Source organism: Vicia villosa, unplaced genomic scaffold (assembly GCF_029867415.1).
Source record: "Vicia villosa cultivar HV-30 ecotype Madison, WI unplaced genomic scaffold, Vvil1.0 ctg.000318F_1_1_3, whole genome shotgun sequence".
Taxonomy (NCBI): Eukaryota; Viridiplantae; Streptophyta; class Magnoliopsida; order Fabales; family Fabaceae; genus Vicia; species Vicia villosa.
Window position 1 is genome coordinate 57612 of NW_026705141.1, and position 19389 is coordinate 77000.

At 33.4% G+C, this 19389-nt stretch overlaps 2 protein-coding genes and 2 pseudogenes across 2 annotated transcripts; 3 read left to right on the forward strand and 1 right to left on the reverse strand.

The window, feature by feature from the left end:
• The first annotated feature begins 3165 nt into the window (after positions 1-3165).
• On the forward strand, positions 3166-5525 carry LOC131626705 (uncharacterized). The gene is made up of 5 exons (XM_058897542.1): positions 3166-3317; positions 3397-3545; positions 3643-3691; positions 3770-3912; positions 5309-5525. The coding sequence occupies exons 1-5, from the start codon at positions 3269-3271 to the stop codon at positions 5393-5395; spliced, it is 477 nt and encodes a 158-aa protein (XP_058753525.1). The 5' UTR covers positions 3166-3268; the 3' UTR covers positions 5396-5525.
• Positions 5526-5767: 242 nt separating this feature from the next.
• On the forward strand, positions 5768-7590 carry LOC131626706 (uncharacterized; annotated as a pseudogene).
• A 1099-nt stretch (positions 7591-8689) lies between these two features.
• On the forward strand, positions 8690-10195 carry LOC131626693 (uncharacterized; annotated as a pseudogene).
• A 3997-nt stretch (positions 10196-14192) lies between these two features.
• Positions 14193-17791, reverse strand: LOC131626694 (protein ALTERED PHOSPHATE STARVATION RESPONSE 1-like). The gene is made up of 4 exons (XM_058897530.1): positions 16377-17791; positions 15712-15932; positions 15297-15520; positions 14193-15214 (listed from the first exon to the last, which is right to left on the reverse strand). Exons 1-4 carry the CDS (start codon positions 17305-17307, stop codon positions 14356-14358), a joined length of 2235 nt encoding a protein of 744 aa, XP_058753513.1. The 5' UTR covers positions 17308-17791; the 3' UTR covers positions 14193-14355.
• Between the last annotated feature and the right edge of the window lie 1598 nt (positions 17792-19389).

Below are 19389 nucleotides of genomic sequence, written 5' to 3' on the forward strand. Positions count from 1 at the left end.
GTAGCGGGAATCACCGCAATCAGCAGCTGTATGACCTCGTCTTATAAAGCATCTTCTTGTTAGACTACTACCTCTTCATGTTAGGCCATCATCACCTTCTATCATTGCATGTTTTTCAGAACTTGAAACTTCATCAATTTGACTACTAACACCTCCATTTCGTCCTCCACGTTCATCTCAACCTCTATAAAGTGGACCTAGTAGTTTTGAATTCATGCCTACTCCTGAATTTACCCAATGACTATTTACTTGACGTTTCCTTCCATTTTAATTATCTTACCTTTTGGATTTTATGACATTATGATGTTTGATTTTCAAGGTGTAATAGTTGGTACAATGTTCTTGGAAATATTATGGCACTTTGTTTTGTTGATTTTTTTTATGATACCAAATATTTTAGATTTTGAAGTTCTAATGGTTGGTATAATGGTTTTTGAAATTTGATGGTATGATAATATTTTAAATTTTTAAATAATTTTTGGTACAATTACCTTTTGGGTTTAATGATTTCATAACGTGCATGATAATGTATGTATTTCAATAACTAGTATATAACCCGCGCGTTGCGCGGTTGACTGTAATATATTGTATATGAAAATTTAAACTTTAGATTATTGTTTTGTTTATGGAGTATTTCTTAAATGATTTTATTTGAGTAATTATATGCAGTTTTATGAATTTTAAGAATAATATAGAGGATTAATTGGTTATGTTTATAGGATTTTTTTCTAATAATTTAATTTGAATAATTATTATATATGAGTTTATTATAATATTTGAGAATATGTATTTTATGGAATTATAAAAAAGATAGATGTAATTGTAAGTAATATAGGAATTACATTAAATTTTCTCAATTAGATTGTATCTTAAAAATTTAATAATTTTAATAAATAAATAATATATAAAATAACAGTTTGATTGGTTTTCATTTAAACATTTATTATTTCTATCAATAATTAGTAAAAATTATAATTTTAAAATTTCTAATAGTGAGAAATATCAAAATTTGGTACTAAGTGCAAAGTTAAAATTTTTATTAGCAGATAACATCATTAATATATAGTAAAATGGAGTTTCAATTTTTTAAGAGTTACAATTTGGATAGATAAATATCATAAATAGTGAGAAATATATTTTATTATTTTTAATAACTCATTAATGGTTGAAATAGAATGTAAATTCATAGATTATTGCAATTAAAAAAGAAATAAAACATTATAACAATTAAAATGAAAATTAAATATTATCAATATGCACTAATTATAGTGTAAGAGTCTTGATTGATAGAAATAGTTTGTTTAAACGAATAAAATCTTTCTTTATATAAAGAGTAACAACGTCAACCATTCCATATTGATCGATAAACCATAAAAACATTTTCAAATTGAGATAATGGAAATTAAAACAAAAAAAAAACTTCCTAACAATTAAATGGAAATTAAATATTATTGATATGGTTATATTTGAAAGATATCATAAGGGGAAGAAGGAAATTAAACAAATACTAATAATATAATTAATATGATTGTATTTCGGCGAAAGCATGTGTATTATAGTTCTAGAAATTTGATGATCTAAATTATTGCGAAATTCGTATATTTCAATACTCATTGAAAGAGGAAGGAAATTAAGCCAAAAAAATTAAAAATTAATAAAAAATAAAAATTTATTAACATAAGCATATGTATTACCGCTTTTAGAATTTAAACGCTCTAGATGATTGTAAGAGACATATATTTCAATTTTCGTTATAAAATTGTTGTTTGTAGGAGCTTGACTGATTAGACTCATTAAAATTGCAAAACCTGTAAAATAATAATTAGAAATTATATTACACAATATGAATATGAGTATGAAATAAAGTTGAATATGACCAAAATAATACTTATAAAATAAATTTGAATATGATCAAAAGTAATAAAATAAAATTTATACGAAAAAATATGGACATGAAATAGATTTGAATAGATGTAAAGTAAAAAGAGTGAACCTTCCAAGAGCTTTTGGATTAGATAAAGATAGAATCATCTATTCTATTTTTTAATTGTGTAGAATAGTTCACCCATTCATCCCATGCTTGCATCAAATGTAAGGATAGTAAGAAATCAAAGGATGGTGTGAGGAAGAAATGAAAGGAGTTTATCTATTTAAGCAAGAGAGTGAGACAAATTGATCTCATTCAGAATAATAAAATAAAATAATAAAATGATAGCATGGTAAGAAATCAAAAATCACACATATCTTGATTGAATTTATAATAACAACACATCACATGCATTAAAATGTGCTTTTGAATCTTATTGATAAAGTTATTTTTCTCATTAAAAAATAAAAATATTATTATAATTCCAAAAATTTTAATTTATGTTTTATTATACTATTATTATTAGCTAGATATTATATTATCATTATTAATAGTGGTGATTTAATATTATTATATGGTTATTATAATTTGAGAAATAAATATTTTTTGTATAAAAGAAAGAGAATTAGGATATTAATATATAAGTGTTAATTGAATATATTATTATTATTATTATTTATAATTATGGTAGTCGGTTATTGTATTATATTATTATTATTATTATTACTATTATTATTATTATTATTACTATTTTATTATTATTATTAGTTAGATATTATTTTATTATTAGTAGTAGTGATGATTTAATATTATTATTATTATTATATTATTATTATTATTATTAGTATTATTATTTATTTTTAATATTATTATTAATTGTGGTATTGAATTGGAGTTGGTGTGAAGAATTAAAATAAGAATGATAAAAATTCTAAATTTTAGTATGATGCCACATAAGCAATAGGATTCTAATATGATGCCACGTAAAAATACGTAAAAATTAGGGTTAGGGTTGTGTCTAAGGTTGTCATCATGACAACCTTGAATTTATATTAAGGAGATAGATGATATTATAATGTGTTTATAAACACAAGGACTAACCTAATCTAATTGAATTTTGTAAAGAATTAAATATAATTTTTTTTATAAATAAATTTGAACTTTACAGTTTTTGTTTTTGTGATGGACCAAAACTTTTATGAGGAACAATGAATTTTCAATTTATATTTGTATCAGTTTGCAACGCCGCATCTCAACATTGAACATATTCATTTTCAATCATCGGATTAATCTAAAGGCTGAGATTGTTGCAGCAGAGAGTAGGGTAGATAAGCACGCGATACAAAATCCTGGAACTGTGCAAACAAGGAGAAGACGAAGAAGAAACAAAAACACAGAAAAATGGCAGAGAAATTGGCACCGGAGAAGCGTCACATCTTCCTCCACAACGGTACTTTCTACTTCCCCTAATCTCTATCTCTCCAATTCCATTTCGTTCTTCTTCAAACAAAATCCATTTCTTGATTTAGGTCAAAAGGTTTTCGAATGGGATCAAACCCTAGACGAGGTCGATATTTACATCAATCTTCCTCCAAATGTTCATTCCAAGCTTTTTTACTGTAACATTCAGTCCAAACATATTCAGCTTGGTATCAAAGGCAATCCTCCCTTTCTCAATGTAACCCTAATTTCCTTCCCCTTTTATTTTCTTCCTTAATTCATCATCCTAATCATGATCTCATACTTTGTTATTTCTATTTTGTTTGATTTGTCAGCATGATCTTAGTTCGCCGGTGAAGACTGATTCTTCCTTCTGGACTTTAGGTAATGTTCATATTTGTGTTTAGTTAGGTTAATTTCTTTGATTGATGCTGATTTTGGAATTTGGAATTTGAAATGCAGAGGATGATATAATGCATATAACTTTGAATAAAAGAGATAAGGGTCAGACATGGGCTTCTCCCATATTAGGTCAAGGTCAGTTGGATGCTTACTCTACTGATCTTGAACAGAAACGCCTCATGCTTCAAAGATTTCAAGAGGAGGTCAGTTTTGCTTTCACTATAACTCATAACATTTGTTCGTGTGATTTTATTTGCTGTTTGGTATATCCTTTGCCTGAAACTTGATTTTGATACTCTTTTGTTCAACTTTAAATAATGAATGTTGTTCCAAGTATTTCTTGTCCTACAAGTAAGTAATATGCTACTATGTTCATTGCATGAGTTTATCCTGCTGTTAGATTGTGTTTCTCTATTTCCTTTGATGCTGATTTGCTTGTACTTCAGAGTTTTAATTGGCATGCCTGTTGAACATGAATTCACTTTTTTTCGGTTGATACTATATTTTCCTTTGATGCTGATTTGCTTGTACTTCAGAGTTTTAATTGGCATGCCTGTTGAACATGAATTCACTTTTTTTTTCGGTTGATACTATATTTTCCTTAAGCTTAGTATAAGAGAAATGCTGGTTCTTACAAATAGATATTTGACTAATACAACAAATGCACACTTTGTGCAGTTTGACAACTTGATCTGCATTAATTTATTGTTTGTTTCTTCTCACCTACCTATGTCAACTTTTCTTGTGTAATTAGTCAATAGCGGCGCTGGCGACCACTATGGGAAGAGCTTTAGCGGTGCAGAACACTATAGCGGCTGCTATAGGGTAAATAGCGTGATAACGAATCACAGCAGTTCATTGCCCGGAGCGGTTCCCTGCTTGATATCTTTTTCTCCTCTAAAAAACCGAAATTACCGCTTAAATTTACATTGTTTTAAGGGTAATTTTAGGATTTTCAATCAATTTTGTAGTTGAGACTCGACATTAACCTTCCTTCGTAGTTGTTTATGCTCTTCAAGTGTCGTGTGTGTTTTGATTTATGAATATTTTATGAGTTGAATTATTTGTTTAATTTTCCATTAAATATATGTTTATAGTTATTATATGTAATGTCCAAAAATGATCTAATAGAGTGGTCATCCCGCTATCCCGCCATCCCACTTTTGAGGTTGGCCGCTCCGCGCCGTTATCCAGAAATGACTAAAATTTCATTAATAGAAAACTATTTGGATTCTTATAACTTCTAACTTTTTTGATAGTGGGAACTCTGAATTGATAGTATTATCATTTTGTTTTAGACACCCACTGAAATTATTCTCCTTTTGAGTCCGAATTTTTGTTGAACTTTGACCTTCCCCCATCTGAAGAAAAAGAAGTCTTTTTGTTGTTAAATTAGAATGACTGCTTTTGAAGTTGTCAATACTGCTCAGGTTAATGTTCAGTGATGAAGTTAATAACTATCTGTGGCAACAGTTATAGATTGTGTTAGACTTAGATGACTATGATAATCCATACTCACATTACATTATTTGGGTTAAACTGGAATAATCTTATTGCCTCTAACTTCTATTCTTGTTGATTATGCTGTGCATCTTTCAGAACCCGGGTTTTGATTTTTCACAAGCTCAGTTTAGTGGAAACTGCCCTGATCCAAGGACCTTCATGGGTGGAATTCGATCAGATTGATCTTTGCCATATGAGTTTGTATCTAATTACCTGCTGTAATGTAAGATGATAGTCAGATTAATAATCTTTGTAATCTCTCTTGTCTCCTTGTTTGATGCCGTTTAATTTAATTATAAAGCAATCTTATTAATTATCTGTGTAATGTCTCTTGTCTCCTTATTTGGTGCCATTAAATTTAATTATAAAGCAATCGTAAGTCTTAACACACTTTAATGAAATACCGACTTTTGGCATCTTGTGTTTGCTAATCTTTCAGCTGCCCTTTGTTGGCTCCGAAAAGTGTAACAGTCGCACTAGCGTAAAAGAAACAGTAATCAAGTTGCATACGACTTATTGTATCGTAAATAAATAAATCTAAGAAAATGATTTTCATTTTTAGCATCAACGGTTGTAAAAGAACTAACTGTACCCGTAGCCCGTACCGTAGCTCTTTTGGTTAGCTCCTTTATTTTTTCTTCTTTTCTGTTAAGAAACACTCTAAGCCTCACATTTCCTCAACACACAAATGTCTGCCACAACATCCCCTATCCCCCTCCGGTCCGACCGCATCACTTCCGGTTCACCTTTCTCCAGACCACCACCGGTTCGCCGGCATCACTTCCGGCTTGTAAAGATGACCAAGAAGCCATTTCACAGGTCGCACTTTTCCCTCAATTCAAATGCATGTTTTAGTATTCTACGTATTAAGTCTGTTTGCTTATTGATGGAATTAGTGTGCTTTATTAGGTCGAGGCTGCATATGACATGTTCGCTATGCTGATGTTAAGCGCGTTCAGTCTCAAGTTGTAGGATTGATGCCTCAATGGATGCAATCCACCATGAAGAAACCACCAGTTTAAATTGACTCACATTCCACCAGTGATTTTGGTTCACAAGCTGGAGTATATGGTGCCCTGATGGGTTTAACCTATCTTAGTGGTTCTTCTATTCCCCCTGCAGGTTACGCTGGGGCCGATGTTCCGGGACTTATCTTTGCTGGTAGCTTTGGAGCTTCCCTATACTTCATGACCAAAAAGAATGTTAAGTTAGGTAAAGAGCTTGCTTTGTCATGCATATTGATTCTGTGCACATAATATCAGTTCTTCCCAATACATTGAAATTTTTGTTTCATGAGTGGTGATATTCATATCAGTTCTTCTACATTTTTGCAGGGAAGGCTACTGTTATAACCATAGGAGGGCTCGTAGCTGGTGCTGTAGTAGGGTCGGTTGTAGAGAACTGGTTGCAGGTCGATATTGTCCCATTTCTGGGCATACACTCCCCTGCTGCTGTTGTTAGCGAAGTCATAATTTTAAGGTCTGAAAAACGTGGCGATCTTTATATTAAAATGTGAAATTTGTAATTATTCAGTTGCATGATCATGTCAAAGGGTTTACAGGGAATGTTACTGTTATATAACCATATAGCTGACCCGTGTCAGCCGTACATAACCGGTTGCAGTAGAAATCGTCCCATTTTGGGCATACGCTTCCCTGCTGCTCTTAGTGAAATCAAAGTTATGTTTCCATTCTTGGTTTCTTTGGTTTCTCTGTACTTAAGATAGACAGGAAAACATGGCAATCTTGTAAATGCACAAATGTTTGACAGAGAGAATCCGATTTTTTATGATAGGTCTAAAATATTTTAAGCCTGCTACGTTTTGGTGTTTTGTCCTAAAGCTTTATGTGATTATGCATTTGTCTTTTCTTATTGATGGGTCATTAGCACTTGCATTATGTACTTGTACGTATCTGCTGGAAAAAGTAAAGACTGCTGCACCTTCAACCTTTTCAGCATGCGACAGGGACAGAGTTTGTGTTTGGTTGAAAGTTTCTTTTTTTCTTTTGACAAAGGTTGAAAAGTATTTAATCTAAAGAATCTCAAAAGAAGTTAATCACCATTTTTGGAAACTTGAAATCTATTAATTTAGTCTATCAAATTTACAAAATACTAACAATTTTGTGCATGTACTAGTAAATCTTCATCAAAGTAATGAAGGATTTGTATATTTTTTCAAATACTCTTTTCTTGCGTCAAAGCATATACAGATAAACTTAAAAATTCTGATGTTTTATTTTGTGTCAAATACTTGCGTCAAATACTTTTTTTTGGTAAGAGTGAGGATAGGCTCACACATTCTTTCATTTAAAAGACTGAGTTTTATTTTATAAATTTGAGAGATTAATGATAAAAAAAATAAAGGTTAACTTATTTTAAAATGTATGAATTTTACATAATTTGTGAAACATTGGGTTTTACACTTTAGTATGTATAGATCAATATTGTAGATATTATTATGTACATGAATAATTGTTTGTAGTAGGTAAATGAGAATTAAAGTTTAGGTAAATTGAACCATAGTATTATATATGGTTTGTAATTTTAGAATTCTAACTAATAAGACAAGTATTCGTCTTTTACGTTCGTTTATCTTTAATTTTTTATATTTGTTATTCTAATAATTGATATTAGATGATGGTTGTGCGAAATTCGAAGTAACACAAGGTTCGACTAAGACATGTAATTTTTGATTATGACTAAGGAATGTTAAGGATATGTTGGCTCAATAAGTTTACAAAAGATTTGCGTGAGACGAAATCAAACGACATGGAGGATACTAATTAGGCATGGATGAAGGAGAAAGTTGCATAATTGATTCGCATGTGCATTTCAGATGAGGTGGTGTATCACATCCTGGATCTGGCGACTCCAAATGAGGTTAGAGATAAATTGAAGAGTCAGTTTATGTCAAAGACATTGGTAAATAAATTGTTTGCAAAACAGCGACTATACAATCTAAAGATGTAGGAAAGATCTGATTTGCACCATGTTAATATCTTCAATAACATAATCATTGATCTAGCGAATCTGGGAGTGAAGATTGATGACGAAGATAAGGCAATTATCTTGCTTTGCCCGTTACCAAATACTTATGACCACTTGGTGATTACTCTTATCTACGGGAAACACACTATATGTCTTGATGTAATTATTTTTACACTTTTGTCTCATTTTCATCGGATACAAAGTGTAAGTAAAGGAAAGAACTCAAGATGACGTTGTATATGTGAAAAAGGGCCAAGATTGTGGGTGGAACAAGGGTAATGGAGGTTCTGGAACAAGGTCAAAAAGGGATATGCAATTTGAAAAAAATGAAATCCCCTTCGTTGTTTTAGAGATTATAGGTTCTCTTGAATGCTTGCAAGAACTATTTTAAAATTGGATGTATGCCAATAATAGGTTTTGATGGGTGTTTTTTGAAAGGATGTTATGAGGGTAACTCTTATCAGTTGTTGCTCAAGATGCAAATAATCAGTTTTATGTTATTGCATATGTTGTGGTTGATGTTGAGATAAATGATAAATATAAATGGTTTCCAACATTACTTGAAAGTCACATACGAGACCATGTGAGTTATGGCTAGAACTTCATATCTTATCAAGTGATAAGGACTTATACGGTGAAATCGATTGTTCTGGACTGGGCCCAAAGCTGGCCCTCCACAATGCAGGATCCAGTCCAGCATTACAGCAAGACCCAACAAAATGGCCCTGATTGCCACGAGTGTTGGAAGCAAAAAGACAGAAAAATGGCAGGGAAATTGGCAGCGGAAAAACGTCACATCTTCCTCCACAACGGTACTTTCCGTTTCCCCTAATCTCTATCTCTCCAATTCCATTTCGTTCTTCTTCAAACAAAATCCATTTCTTGATTTAGGTCAAAAGGTTTTCGAATGGGATCAAACCTAGCCCTAGACAAGGTCAATATCTACATCAATCTTCCTCCAAATGTTCATTCCAAGCTATTTTACTGTAACATTCATTCCAATCATATTCAACTTGGTATCAAAGGCAATCCTCATTTTCTCATTGTAACCCTAATTTCCTTCCCTTTTATTTTCTTCCTTAATTCATCATCCTAATCATGATCTCATACTTTCTTATTTGCGTTTTGTTTAATTTCTCAGCATGATCTTAGTTCTCTTGTGAAGACAGATTCTTCCTTCTGGACTTTAGGTAGGTAAAAAAAAGATTTTGCTTTATGTAATATTCATATTTGTGTTTCTTTGATTGATGTTGATTTTGGAACTTGAAATGCAGAAGATGATATAATGCATATAACTTTGAATAAAAGAGATAAGGGTCAGACATGGGCTTCTCCCATATTAGGTCAAGGTTAGTTGGATGCTTACTCTACTGATTTAGAACATAAATGCCTCATGCTTCAAAGATTTCAAGAGGAGGTCAGTTTTGCTTTCACTATAACTCATAACCCTTTTTCATGTAATGTGATTTAAAAGTTGATTTATTTGCATTTTATGCTGTTTGGGATATCCTTTGCCTGAAACTTGATTTTGATACTCTTTTGTTTAAATTTAAGTAATGAATCTTGTTCCAAGTATTTCTTATCCTACAAGTAATATGCTACTATGTTCATGCGTTGACTGTTGCATGAGTTTAGTGGCAACATTTATGGATTGTCTTAGACTTAGATGACTATGACAATCCACACTCACATTACATTATTTGGGTTAAACTGGAATAATTTTATCGTCTCTAACTTCTATTCTTATTGATTATGTTGTGCATCTTTCAGAACTCGGGTTTTGATTTTTTAGAAGCTCAGTTTAGTGGAAACTGCCCTGATCCAAGGACCTTCATGGGTGGAATTCGATCAGATTTATCTTTGTCATATGAGTTTGTATTTACCTGGTGTAATGTAAGATGATAGTCAGATTAATAATTTGTGTAATCTCTCTTGTCTCCTTGTTTGATGCCATTTAATTTAATTATAAAGCAATCTTATTAATTATCTGGTTAATCTCTCTTGTCTCCTTGTTTGGTGCCATTAAATTTAATTATAAAGGAATCTTAACATACTCTAATGAAATACCGACTTTTGGTATCTTGTAGTGTTTTCTAATCTTTCAACTATCCTTTGTTAGCTTTGAAAATTGTGTGTGTGTGTGTGTGTATATAAAAAACACATTTTAGTAGGACTTATATTGTCAGTTGTATCGTCTAGGGCCGATTATTAGATCATAGTATTTATCAGTCAGTTTAGCTTGCGTCTGGTGCTGCAATAAAATCAAGTGGTTTCATATATATCACCTTGAAATTTCGCCTTGGCGGCGTTAGTATTTAATCAGTAGATCCAGAGCGGTGTTCAGGTTTGTAGTCTGGTAGGGTACGATGTCAGGACCATAGTGGAATCAGGTTTCTTTGGTAGTTTTTTCAATCGTTGGAGCCTTTTTTTTGCAGGAAGTATTCCAGTTTGGTTGTGGTGTCATGTCTATGACAGTACCATTCCTTTCTATTGCCTAAGCCAATTTTAGTTAGTTGCTGCTTGGGAATTTTCTTGTTTGCTCAGGGGCGCTTTTATTTTGTTTCATTTACATACTTGTGTGTAGGGAGATTATCTGGTTTTTGGACAAAGTGTTTTAGAGCAGAGATTTTGTTGTGGTTCTTCTCTGTGAAATGTAAGCTTACTTGGATATTACGATGCAATTGTTGGTAAACTGTAAAGTCTGTACTTGTTGTGGTCTTATCTTTTCACTTCTTGTGCAAAGTCTAGATCTTTTCTACCTAACTAAGAATGGAAAATTCATACGCACTCGCTAATTTACCATTCATCCAAAATTAAAAATACACTAAACATTGCCCTTTATTGTAATTGACTAATACATCAATTTTGCCAAATGAAAACCAACCATTTTGCCAAGTGGCGCAAATACAACTCCTTCATTGCCCAATGAAAGGCAACCTTTTTTTCTCCATCTATCATAAGCCAAACACAAATGTTGTTTTTGATGAGAAGTTAATGCTGAAGCTCAAAGTTGAAACAGATGTATCAACATCTGAAGGAGAAATTTCCAACAAGCAGGTGATTCAGGTCGATGTTGATTCACCACCAATGAATAATATGCAGAACATTAGGAACCAGGCTCTGATATCGAAATTGACAACGAACCTGGAGTTTCAGGTTGATTTCAATATTATATTCTTGTATGTGACAGGGAGCATCACTCAACCAAGCCACCAGAAAGATATGAGTATGAAGAATTTGCAGCATATGCACTTCTTACTAGTTCAAGAGACCCTTCTATTTTTCGAGAGGCTATAGCTAGCCAGGAGAAATAAAACTATATGGGTGCAATGGTGCATGAGATGGAGTTCTTGAATACAAACCAGACACGGGATCTTGTTCAGTTTCATAAGGGAAAAATGGCCATCAGTTGTAAATAGGTGCTCAAGAGAAAACCAACAGTAACAAAAAAAGAAGGGGAAAAGTTCAAGGCTTGTCTTGTAGCAAAAGGGTACTCGCAACAGAAGGGAACTGATTATGATGAGATTTTTTCTCTAGTCGTCAGACATACTTCAACCAGGGAAGTGTAAGTTTTGATAGTCACCTGAGACATACATTTAGAGCAGATAGATGTGAAGACAACATTTCTGTACGGTAATCTAAATGAGCAAACTTACATGGAGCATCCCAAGGAGTAAGATGACACTGGACTTGGCAAACTATTTTGTAAATTAAATAGATCTTTGTAAAGTTTAAATCAATCTTCAAGACAACGACACAAGAGCTTTAATTCACAAATGCTTAAAATTGACTACAGATGGTGGGAGCATGACTATTGTGTTTATGTTAGGAGCCTTGAGGATGACTATTTTATTTTTCTGTTACTATATATTGATGATATGTTGATTGTTGCTAATCATCTATATAATGTAAATGAAATGAAAATCATGTTGAAAAAGGAGTTTGACATGAAAGACTTAGGTATTGCTAAGAAGATTCTCGGTATGGAAATTAACTGGAATATGAGTGCTAGAAATTATGCCTCTCTAAGAAATACTATGTTGAAAAGGTGCTAAACAAGCCTGACATGAGTAATTCAAAGGTTGTGAGTACTCCATTAAAAAATTACTTTAAGCTCTCATTGGATCAGTGTCTAAAGACAGATGTAAAAGCTGAGTATATATCAAAGGTCCCTCATGCTAGTGTTGTTGGTTGCTTAATGTATGTTATGGTCTGCACTAGATCAGATTTGAGATAAGTTGTAAGTCAAGTTTGTAAGCTTATGTACAAACCTGAAAAAATCCCATTTGGAAGCGATCAGGTGAATTTTCAAGTACTTGAAGGATACTATGAGTTACGTATCATGTTTATAAGTGAACAAAATGATCTTTCAGTTGTAGGATGTGTTGATTATGACTATGCTGGTGATATGAATGATAGGAGGTCCACAACAAGTTATGTCTTTACTTTTGCATAAAGACCTATTTGTTGGAGATTATCGGTTCAATCCATAGTGGTCATGTCGACAAGTGAAGTAGAGTACATGACGACAAATGAAGCTGGCAAAGAAGCCTTATGGCTTACAAAATTTGTGAGAGAATTAGGTGTTGAGCAAGGTGGATTTCAGTTTCATTGTGATAGTGAGAGTGTCATTTATTTGGCAAACAACTAGGTGTATCATGCCAAGATCATGCATATTGGGGTAAAGTTTCACAAGATCAGAGAATTACTTGCATCTCAACAAATATTACTTAAAAAGTTTCATACATCAAATAATGCAGTTGATCAAGTCAGTCACCAGTGATAAGTTCAGACATCTCTTGGATTTAGTACATGTTTCTCAGTTTTAAGCACGAGGTGTACCTCCCTAGTTGTCATGATGAGTTGTCATGCAGTAAGTCTTCATAGAGATTTGATATTCGCCAAAGAGAAGATTGTTGAGTATGACTCATATTGTGGAGATTATTATTGGTATTGTTGAGTATAGCTCATTTCGAAGAGATTAATATGAGTAGAGATGATTGTTTGTTGTGGTTAAATAGAGATTATGGTTTAGATAAAATGAACGCTAATATTTTATATATATATATATATATATATATATATATATATATATATATATATATATATATATATATATATATATATATATATATATATATATATATATATATATATATATATATATATATAAAAAGAAGAGTTAAAACTGCTCTAAAGTTGCAAAAGTAGACATCATTGACTGAATTACGTTAACAAATATCAATGGTGTTCATTGTCTTTTATTTTTGTTTATCTTTAATTTTTTATATTGACTGATGTTTTAACAATTTCCTATAATAATTAAAACAAAAAGACTAATATACAAATAGTAAAAATAGTAAATACAAGTAACTCAAAAGTCATGTTAAGAGAAATGTAATTTGGCGTGAAGAAAAATATAAGATTCAAATTCATTCTAACTCTCGTCACTTTTCATTCTCTCATCCTTGATCCAATCCAATGTATCAAAATTCAAATTCATTCTAACTATTCACTTTTTATTCTCTCACTCTATTTTTTATTTTATTTTTGTAATTTTAATATCTTGCGGGGGTTCCGTTTAAAGGCAAAGTAGAACTTCATATGGACTAACTCAACCCAAAGATTATTAACATCTAGCTGGATTCAAACCCAGGATCTTGAAAGAAGCACACTCTTAAGATCCACACCTCCACCACTAAACCAACCCTTGAGGTTTCATTCTCTCACCCTTATCCAATGTACCGAAATTCTACTTCACCCTTTACCAAACAACTCTCATTCCATAACATAAATTTGCTTTAGTAAAAAATGACTATAAGGGTGAATGAATAAAACACTTTGCATCTTTGATCTCCAATGAAACTTGAAACCACCACTTTAGAGGATCCAAACTCATATCTAAGGAAGAATAAACATATGTAAGTTAACAAAATATTAAAAGAAACAACAACTAATTGTACATTCTTAACAATACAACAACAATGGCAACACCAATAGTGCAAAATACATTAAAAATTGATGTCTGCACTTGATCAACTAAACAAATACCTTAAAAATCGACGTCTCAGCGAGCTGCTTCGACATAAACACCAAACATAATAACAACATAATTACATAAACCACCCCCTAAACTAATACTAGTACAATTGATTCTACTGTCCATTTTGGTTGCTGCAGTTTTCGACATTGCAACCACCTTCTAAATACGAAACATTCTCACCTTTCTCACTATTTTCACTAAAAGCCACAAGATCATTGTACATTTTCTGTGATGCTTTAGAGAACTCTGTCAAAGATTCTAGAACTCGAGAAAATCCAAATTGCATTCCATTCAACGTCATCCTCTGAGTTTCTTGCATGCAACTGTAATGCTTCTCCTTCTCTACCTCAAGTTTTCTACTTAGTGTCTCCAAGTAATCACTTTTCTCTATCATGCATTCGTCTTCACAAACCGCTTCCTCTTCTGATCTATGTTCTGTTACTTGCAACTCAAGCATCTTAGTCTTCAGTTTATACGACCCTAGATATCTTCGATCTAAATCTTTCGTTAAGCTATCTACTTTCCTCTTCTGTTGTTGCTCTTTACATTGTAGAATCCAAAGCGCTTTCACATCTTTCACAACGCTTTTCAACGCTAGTACTACCGTCTTATCAGGTAATTTTCTCAGGGAATTTAACCACTCGTTGCATATCACGAGCAATGGCGGCCCGTTGACTTGAAATGGCATTGGCATCGAAACGTTTCTGCTTCTCGAGCAAAATTCAACTTCAGGGACTATGAACTTACTTAACCATCCATGCAATGCTTCTACGTATGCTTTCTGAGCTGCGGTGTACTCTCTAAAGCACACGCGCCAATGGTGAAGCTCAGCTTCGAGCTGGAGAGTTGCCAATCCGCGAGATTGGTTGCAAAATTTACCGTAAGCTGGACATGTAAAGTACTTGACTTCAGAAAGAATCTTCTTCTGTGTTTCGTGGGACTCCAACATGATTTTCCATGATTGTGTCAGGCTGCAATTGGAGAATGGAAAATTACAAATCGACAAAACTAACTTTTAGTATGGTTAATATCAAGTGCTATACTATAACTCACCCTTTCAATAGTTCAACAACTTGAGGTTGTAATTCTTCATCTCTCATTTTCTGAATTCTCTTTGAGATCGACTCTGCACGTCGAATTGCAACCAAGATTCCAGCATACAGATCTTTCAAATCAGATCTAGTCTTGTCCATGCTTAATTCATCATCTCCTCTAACATTCTTATTTCTCAATTGCGCGCATTTCTTCTCGTAACTTTTCCGCGTACTATCTCCAGCCTAGAGCAAGGAAGAAACTAAAGTCATGCTTGAAAAGGGAAAAAATGAAAGAAAATGCTCGAAGATTCTCGAGTGAAAATAACGTATTTGTTTTCATCCGTTCCAGAGAATGCAAATATGCGCTCAAGCAGTTTCATCATAATATAGAAAATTATATATTCAAACAAAAGTAATGATAAAATTAACCTTACCTTAACCTCTTCAAACAGTTTCTTTTCCCATGCATATAACCTTCCTAAGGTTAATAAATGACTCCCTGAATCCATTCCTCCATAATCATCAAATAGATCATTCTTATATTCCACCCAATTCGAAGAATCTTTCATATTCTGAACCACCAAACTCTTGCATGATGATTGCCTTGAAGACATGGACTTCCAAGTTATTGCATTAATGAGTTTCGTCGAACTTTCTGCATTGATATCAAATGGTTCAAACTCTCAAAAACATAGATTACATATAATATATATCACATCACAACACGAGACATTCAGAATATCAACTTCGATATGTTTGTTTATTCTAGTGCATGGTTATATAATCAGGGCCGGGCCGTCTTTGAGAACCTGCAAAATGAGCTACAACACCGACCTCAAATTTTCAAGAAAAATTATGGATGAATAGGGCCTCATAATAGATCTGCCAAGGTTAAACAATAGCTAATCAAAAGAGGGCCTTCAAAAACTTAAGACGGCCCTACGTAAAATACATCTAATAGATTAAAAATTTAAAACTTGTTTGTATAGTTTAGATGAAGCAATTCAAGAAACTCAACAACAATTGAGACATTGTACTTTTCAAAACAATCTCATAAAGTTATAAAGATTGATACATAGACATTGAAGATAGGACTCACCTTTGATTTCATCCAAACTAGAATGAAGGGGAATCCTATTAGCCTCAAGCATCTTTGTCACACCTTTACCAGACTCATAAGCCCTAATGAAATAATCCTCAATATCTTTCAAAGCTTCAAGCAACTCTCTCCCTTCAGCAGGTGTATCAAGAACTGCAAGCCCCTTTTGTTCCCCAACGTTTTCACTATCCACGGTCTTCGCCATTTCAACGCCACTCATAACTTTCCCTCCACCTTCATTACTCTTCTCCTCAACACTCACCACCACCTTATGCTCAACCTCCTCTTCCCTTTCCACTTCTTCCTCTAACTCCGGAATCCCCTCCTCTTCCCTCACCGCTCTCAAATCATCGTCCGAGTTCCGATGATAGCCATTCATAACCTCAGGCCTCATACTATCAAAAGGGTAAAAGAAATCCCAACCAAAATCTCTATGTGGTGATGGCATTGAAGGTGGTGGCACAGGCATATTCATATTCATATGCATAGGCATTTGCATGTAGTAATATTCACAAGGCTGTTCATTCACCTCTTCTCTACCACCTTCTCCCTCTTCCTCAGAAGACTCTGAGGAACAACTTGAAGCAATGCATGAGTCACAAACAATGGACTCATGCTTGGTTTCTGAAGGTGTTTGCTGAAGGAACATAGGGTTATTTATGACATTTTCACTTGAAGAATGAGAATGAGAAGAAGCTTCAAAACCCTCCTTAGGAGGGAAAGTTATGAGAAAAGGTGAAGAAGGTGAAGAATGCCTTGCAACAAAAAGCTTAATACCTGCAGCCACTGCATTCAAAGAGTGAAAATACTTACAATGAGCCTCAGCAAGTGCATATCTTCTCTCTACAGCTAACTTCAGCTGACGTTTTCTCTCTCTACATATAGCTACCACTTCTTCTTCTTCCTCTAGCTTTGAAGCAACACACCCCATCTCTCTCAACCACACAACCCTTTTGCCTTTTAGTACAAAAAGTTGCAACTTTCAAGCTTCAATTTCAAAAGGGTTTCTAAAAAAACAAACTTTATTTAACATGAACAAGAAAAAATGTTTTTTTGTTTTTGTTTCTACTAAGATTGTGTTAAAACCATTTCCTCTTTTTAAGACAGGAATGAAGGAACTTTAACAGAAAAAACAGCAACAAACAAACAAGTAACAAGAAAAGAACATAGTTGTTAGTACTAAAAAAAAAAGGATTAGTGGTGGTTTAATGAAAATATATTAATGTTTGAAGAATGTAGCATTAGGATTAGAAGAAAATGTGGTACTAAGAATGAAATGAAATGGCATAACTAGAGGATAGATTTGCAGACAAGGGAGAGAGAAGAGGCAGGTGAGTAAAAAATGTTGGGGCTCGAGAAAGAGAGAGAGAGTACTGCCATGGTGATGCATTTCTTGTTAAAAGCACACTGTTTAGAGTTTGGACTTTGGAGTGATAAAAAAAAATTCAAAATAGGACTTTGGAGTGATACTATAAGAAATTGGACATATTGATTTTGCTTTGTAAATTGTGAAGTACTAACTATTTTAAAGTTTGAATTTTGTTTATTTTAGTATAAAATTGTTGGAATAAATCAAATATTGTTATTCTAGAAAGAGATATTTTTGGTATCAATTGATATGTACAGCTGTTATTTTATTTTTAGTTTTAAAGCCTCCTATTATTAAGGAAAGGCATTAGTAACAGAAATTGTATATATATTTATGCCCTCTGTGAATAAGAATATCAGATTTTTCTCTTTGAAACTTTTCTATATGGTATCAGAGCCAGACCGGAATCCCTGGTATAGGAGTCGGTTACTTTGGTTTCTTCGAGTAATTTCTGATGGAGCCTTCCAGTAAGGATAAATCTGATTCTGGGACTACTCTCCATCTGCAGGAGTTTTCTTCCGCACTTACACCTGAACGACTTGACGGCACCAACTACGTCGAGTGGTCGCTAAACGCCCAAAACAAGATCCGAGGCAGAAAACGTTGGGGTTATGTCTCTGGAACAAAGGCTGCACCAAAAGATAAGAAATCTGAGGAGTATGAAACATGGGAAGATGAAAACTGTTTGGTTAAGTCATGGCTTCTTGACTCTATGACCAAAGAGATCAGATCACTCTTCATTCGTTTGGCTACGGCGAAGGAAATATGGGACACCGTCAAGGAGACGTATTCAGTCAACCAAGATGCATCTAGGGCTTATCAATTATATCGTGAGGTAATTTCTACTCATCAAAATGGAGGCTCTGTGATTATATATTTTGGAAAATTAAAAAGGTTGTGGCAAGAGTATGATGCCATTGCAAATTGTATCATGGAGTGCACTAAAGATGTTGAGAAGTATAACAATACTGTTAATTCTCAACGTGTTTATATTTTTTTGGCTGGTTTGGATTCACACTTGGATGGAGTCCGTGGTCGTGTTCTTGCTACAACTCCACTCCCAAGCATTCAAGCTGTTTATGCAATTGTTTGTGCTGAGGCAAATCGCCAAGAAGCTATGCTTGGTAGTGAGTCTTCTGAGGGATCTGCCCTTGCAGTCAAGAAGTATCCTAAGAAAGGAGTTCGCAAGTGTACTCATTGTAATGGAGATAATCATGTCATGGAGACATGTTTTAAACTCCATGGCTATCCCGATTGGCACCCAAAAGGCAAATCTACTTCCAGTAATAAGGCAGAAAATATTAAAGGCCATGTTTCTACTGCTGCTGGATTTGTAACAAAGTCAGGTATATCTAACTCTGCTCTTAATCTTTCTGTTGTTACTAGGAGTAGTGATTGGATAATTGATACAGGTGCTTCTGATCATATGACTTGTGATCCTCACATATTTACTAATTTTTCCCCTTATTGTTCCAAAAATGCCATTATTAATGCCAATGGAGTCAAATCTCCTGTCGAAGGTGTTGGTACTGTATCACTCTCACCTTCCTTATCTATACCTGATGTCTTATTTGTTCCTACTCTAAATTGTAATCTTATCTCTGTTAGTAAATTAACCAAATCACATTCTTGTGTTGCTATGTT

What these genes read in the sequence shown, in the direction of transcription:
- LOC131626705 (XM_058897542.1), top strand. Translation starts at nt 3,269, where the DNA reads ATGGCAGAGAAATTGGCACCGGAGAAGCGTCACATCTTCCTCCACAAC. An exon ending in GCAATCCTCCCTTTCTCAAT is followed by an intron (nt 3,546 to 3,642) that starts GTAACCCTAATT and finishes TTGATTTGTCAG; the next exon opens with CATGATCTTAGTTCGCCGGT. An exon ending in TTCTTCCTTCTGGACTTTAG is followed by an intron (nt 3,692 to 3,769) that starts GTAATGTTCATA and finishes TTTGAAATGCAG; the next exon opens with AGGATGATATAATGCATATA.
- LOC131626694 (XM_058897530.1), bottom strand. Translation starts at nt 17,307, where the DNA reads ATGGGGTGTGTTGCTTCAAAGCTAGAGGAAGAAGAAGAAGTGGTAGCT. An exon ending in AACTGTTTGAAGAGGTTAAG is followed by an intron (nt 15,521 to 15,711) that starts GTAAGGTTAATT and finishes TCCTTGCTCTAG; the next exon opens with GCTGGAGATAGTACGCGGAA. An exon ending in GTTGTTGAACTATTGAAAGG is followed by an intron (nt 15,215 to 15,296) that starts GTGAGTTATAGT and finishes CTCCAATTGCAG; the next exon opens with CCTGACACAATCATGGAAAA.